This window comes from Aegilops tauschii, chromosome 6 (genome assembly GCF_002575655.3).
Source record: "Aegilops tauschii subsp. strangulata cultivar AL8/78 chromosome 6, Aet v6.0, whole genome shotgun sequence".
In the NCBI taxonomy this organism is placed as follows: domain Eukaryota; kingdom Viridiplantae; phylum Streptophyta; class Magnoliopsida; order Poales; family Poaceae; genus Aegilops; species Aegilops tauschii.
The window spans coordinates 338759735-338763468 of NC_053040.3; the positions used below are offsets into that span (position 1 = coordinate 338759735).

The 3734-nt window shown below is 54.2% G+C and overlaps 1 protein-coding gene across 1 annotated transcript; it reads left to right on the plus strand.

Moving 5' to 3' along the window:
- The first annotated feature begins 1619 nt into the window (after nucleotides 1-1619).
- On the plus strand, nucleotides 1620-3163 carry LOC109785394 (B-box zinc finger protein 21). The gene is made up of 3 exons (XM_020343996.4): nucleotides 1620-1985; nucleotides 2100-2465; nucleotides 2803-3163. Exons 1-3 carry the CDS (start codon nucleotides 1779-1781, stop codon nucleotides 2944-2946), a joined length of 717 nt encoding a protein of 238 aa, XP_020199585.1. The 5' UTR covers nucleotides 1620-1778; the 3' UTR covers nucleotides 2947-3163.
- Nucleotides 3164-3734: the final 571 nt, after the last annotated feature.

A 3734-nucleotide genomic window follows, 5' to 3' on the forward strand; every position in this document is an offset into this window, starting at 1 on the left:
AAGAAGAAGCAAAACTTACAATCTCTTGGGCTGACGCGTGCAAAGGCCACCTTGCCTCCAGCATATCAACCGCACCACAAAACTTGGTGACGCTGGTCAGGATGGCGTACCATCGATATAGCAATGCTACACGTACGAGTAATTACATGCAAAGATTAATTACGGGATGAGTTGGCTTAACAGAATTGGATAGAAGGAGAGTGAGGCAGGGCCACCCCGGGTTGAAATCAGGGGGGCCGAAGAGATTTAATGGAAGGATCCGTAAATGCCTGTACAGGCCCGTACATCTAGGATTATTGCCATCGATACGATAACGACCTCACATTGAGATCATGGATGACGTGCATGACGTAGGGCGCAATGTGCTTTCGCGCGTGAAACGAATCATGCACGCGTTGCCAGAACAACCCCCGTCTGCTCCTGCCTACAAAATCCGTGGGTACGACCAACCAAGCATCACACAACAACTCATCCTCCATGGTTGAGTACCTCGACATCCTTCGTACTCTAAAAAAATGACATGGCTTTCGAAAATAAGTTCAATGGCATTTAACCGAAACCTACTAGGTGTGGTGACCGCCATGGACAAATTCAACTGGAGGGGAGTGTACCTGCCTAGGATGGGTCCTGGGTGGACAACGCGGTCGTAAAAGGCGAGCGGGCGCGTCGATGCTGGCTGTGGAGGTCCAGCAATGTCTGCGTGGCGGCCGGAGAGGTACAGCGTGCGTGGCGAAGAAATAGAATGCGGATGCAAATCAAGGAGGAGAAGGGGCGGATTGAAAGAAAATGGGTCTAGGAGGGGGGATTTCGGGGGTCGGGGTGATGGAGTCCTACGTGACTGGTGTCCGGACTCCAGCAAAGGCCCCCCAACTTTGTCTCCATTTGCGGAAAAAAGTGCGTCCGGACCGCTCGATAGACGGATGTAGGCCCACATTGGATGGCATAACATGTCCGGATCGTACAATCCGCACGCACGCGGGTGACTCGAGGATCAGTGTTGGAGATGCCCTAACATTATTGGAAAGTCTAAAATAAATTCAGAAATAATAAAAGCATCAGTGTCACCATGGTGGGCTGGTTCCACAACACAAAACTCAACCATGTAAGCTAGGCTCAGTTCACTTTCATGCCACTTATGTTGGCTATATCTTGCAGCCGGCCGTGGGGTCAGTCAAGGCGACTACGCTATAGACGCGGAAAAATCCCACAACGCCATAAGTCCCCAGTAACCTTTTTCCTTTAATTAGTCAACACCCGAACAACCACAGAAACAGGAGTGGCATGCCCCATTCAACCACAGCACGACGATGGAGTTCTTTCCAATCAAAGCAACGCTTTTACAGGTCCGTACTACAAAGCCACAGCCGAACCTAGCACATGTACGCGAACGGCAAAATGCATGGCAGCCACAGGGATACGATAGAAAGATAGATCAGATCAGGGAGGGAGAACAATTGACAAAAATGGCGCGACTCACGCGAGCGAGACCCAGCGCCTACCACCAGGCGCGTCAGGTCGGCAAAGTACGCACGCACACTTGACCGGCCTCGTCTGACTTAATCGCCCATGCTTAGCGCCCGGATCGCCTCCCGGCGGTGGTATATAAACGCACGGCCCCTCACGTTTATCTTCCACGCACCATCCATCCCTCCATCTAGTAGCCGTGTACAGTTGCAACACGTACTGCGGGCGATCCATCGCCAGCCCAGACCATTGACCCGCATCTCGGGCGACGCGCGCGAGCAAGGAAGGGGGAGATCGATCGAGAGGCATCGACCATGAAGGTGCAGTGCGACGTGTGCGCGGCCGACGCGGCCTCCGTCTTCTGCTGCGCCGACGAGGCCGCGCTCTGCGACGCCTGCGACCGCCGCGTGCACCGCGCCAACAAGCTCGCCGGCAAGCACCGCCGCTTCTCGCTGCTCAACCCGTCGCCGTCCTCCGCGTCGCCGTCGCAGATGCCGCCGCCGCTCTGCGACATCTGCCAGGTCAGGATCGGATAGATGTAACTCGATCTTCTGGGTTCTGGCTTCTGTGTGAGTGCCGATTGCCGTGAAAAGTGGCGGACGGGAGCTTAACTTGCTTCGTGTGCTGGGCTGTAGGAGAAGAGGGGCTTCTTGTTCTGCAAGGAGGACAGGGCGATCCTGTGCCGGGAGTGCGACGTGTCGGTGCACACGGCGAGCGAGCTCAGCATGCGCCACGCCCGCTTCCTGCTCACCGGCGTGCGGGTCTCCTCGGAGCCGGCCGCCTCCCCCGCGCCCCCGCCGTCGGAGGAGGAGAACACGAGCAGCCACTGCTGCAGCGGCGACGACGACGCGCACGGCGCCAGCAGCGGCAGCAGCATCTCCGAGTACCTCACCAAGACATTACCAGGGTGGCACGTGGAGGACTTTCTGGTCGACGACGCCACCGCGGCGGCCGCCGCCGCCGCTGCTTCCGCCGGCTTCTCTTCAGGCGGATCGTACCAGGTTGGTGCCACTGAACATTGGTGCAGATGAATGGATGTTTATAATTTTTTGGCACGTTCCGGATCAAGAAAGCTAGAAACGCTGCAATGTTCCGGTCACGTCTGCATCCACATCACTGCACCCAGTACAACCATTCCATCATGGGGATGGTTTGTGGTTATACGTACTACGCTCATGTTCGCAGCTTGCACACACTGGTCCAGGGTGTTGTAGTAGCGACAACAGCCTCAGAGGCCCACCTAGATCCACCATTTTGGGCACAAGCAAAATTTACATCTTTGGATCATCTACTAGAACCAGTCACTAACTTGGCTTTCGGTGATGCCCGGTTGAGCAGGGAGTAGGAACTCCGAACTTCGCGCTGCACGACGCCGGCTACCCAGCGGGGTGGACGAGGCAGGAGCATTGGGTGCCGCAGATGTACGCGGAGCTGGCCGGCGGCAAGAGATCCCGGACTTCGGCCGCCAATTCACACTGGTGAAATTTAAGTGTCACCGGCGGCACGTCTGTGTTATGCGCTGGATCGGAGTTAATATGCTGGACTACATGACTGTAATACTACTAGATGATGCTGTTTCGGGCTTAATTACTGGGTTTTGCGCTCCCTGGGCGTCCTCATTCCTCGGGACGTTTGGGGGTGCTCGTGCTTTTTGAGGCTGCGGAGAAAATCTCCGCGCCTTTATATGCTTTTCTCCTGAGTTTTTGCCCCAAATACGTGAATAAGGGAGTCGTTTTCCCCTCTGATAACAGTTTGGTCAGAAGTTGAATTTCTGCAGCTGTTTGTACTTGGGCGTGTGCTTGGGTACCGGTTGTCTGTTTGAGTGTAAATGGCGTAGAGAGATCAAACTGAAGATATGTGAGGGTGTGCAATGAACATGTTGCAAATGAAGCACCACACTAGCTAGGTGTGGGGCGACGAATCTTGTGTCACATAATCGGACACCCTCCACCACCCCATGGCAAACCTCCCTCATTGTCCGATCGGGTGCAACCCGCAGTACATGATGTGAAGCACTAAAACAGGCAACAAGCTGTATCAGTGTTGCAGCATACGAATACAAAGATGCAATACCCACCAAAAACTAGTACAACATCAATATTAAGATAGAAAGCAAACGTCATTGCAATCACATCAACCAACGCATCACCCATGACTTTTCTTTATGGATGGAATTGCGAGCCATGTTGTTGATGCAACAAAGAGGGCAAGGTGTGGTGTAAAATTCAAAACCATACGCCGAATTATGACTTGGACCGTATGGAGTGAAA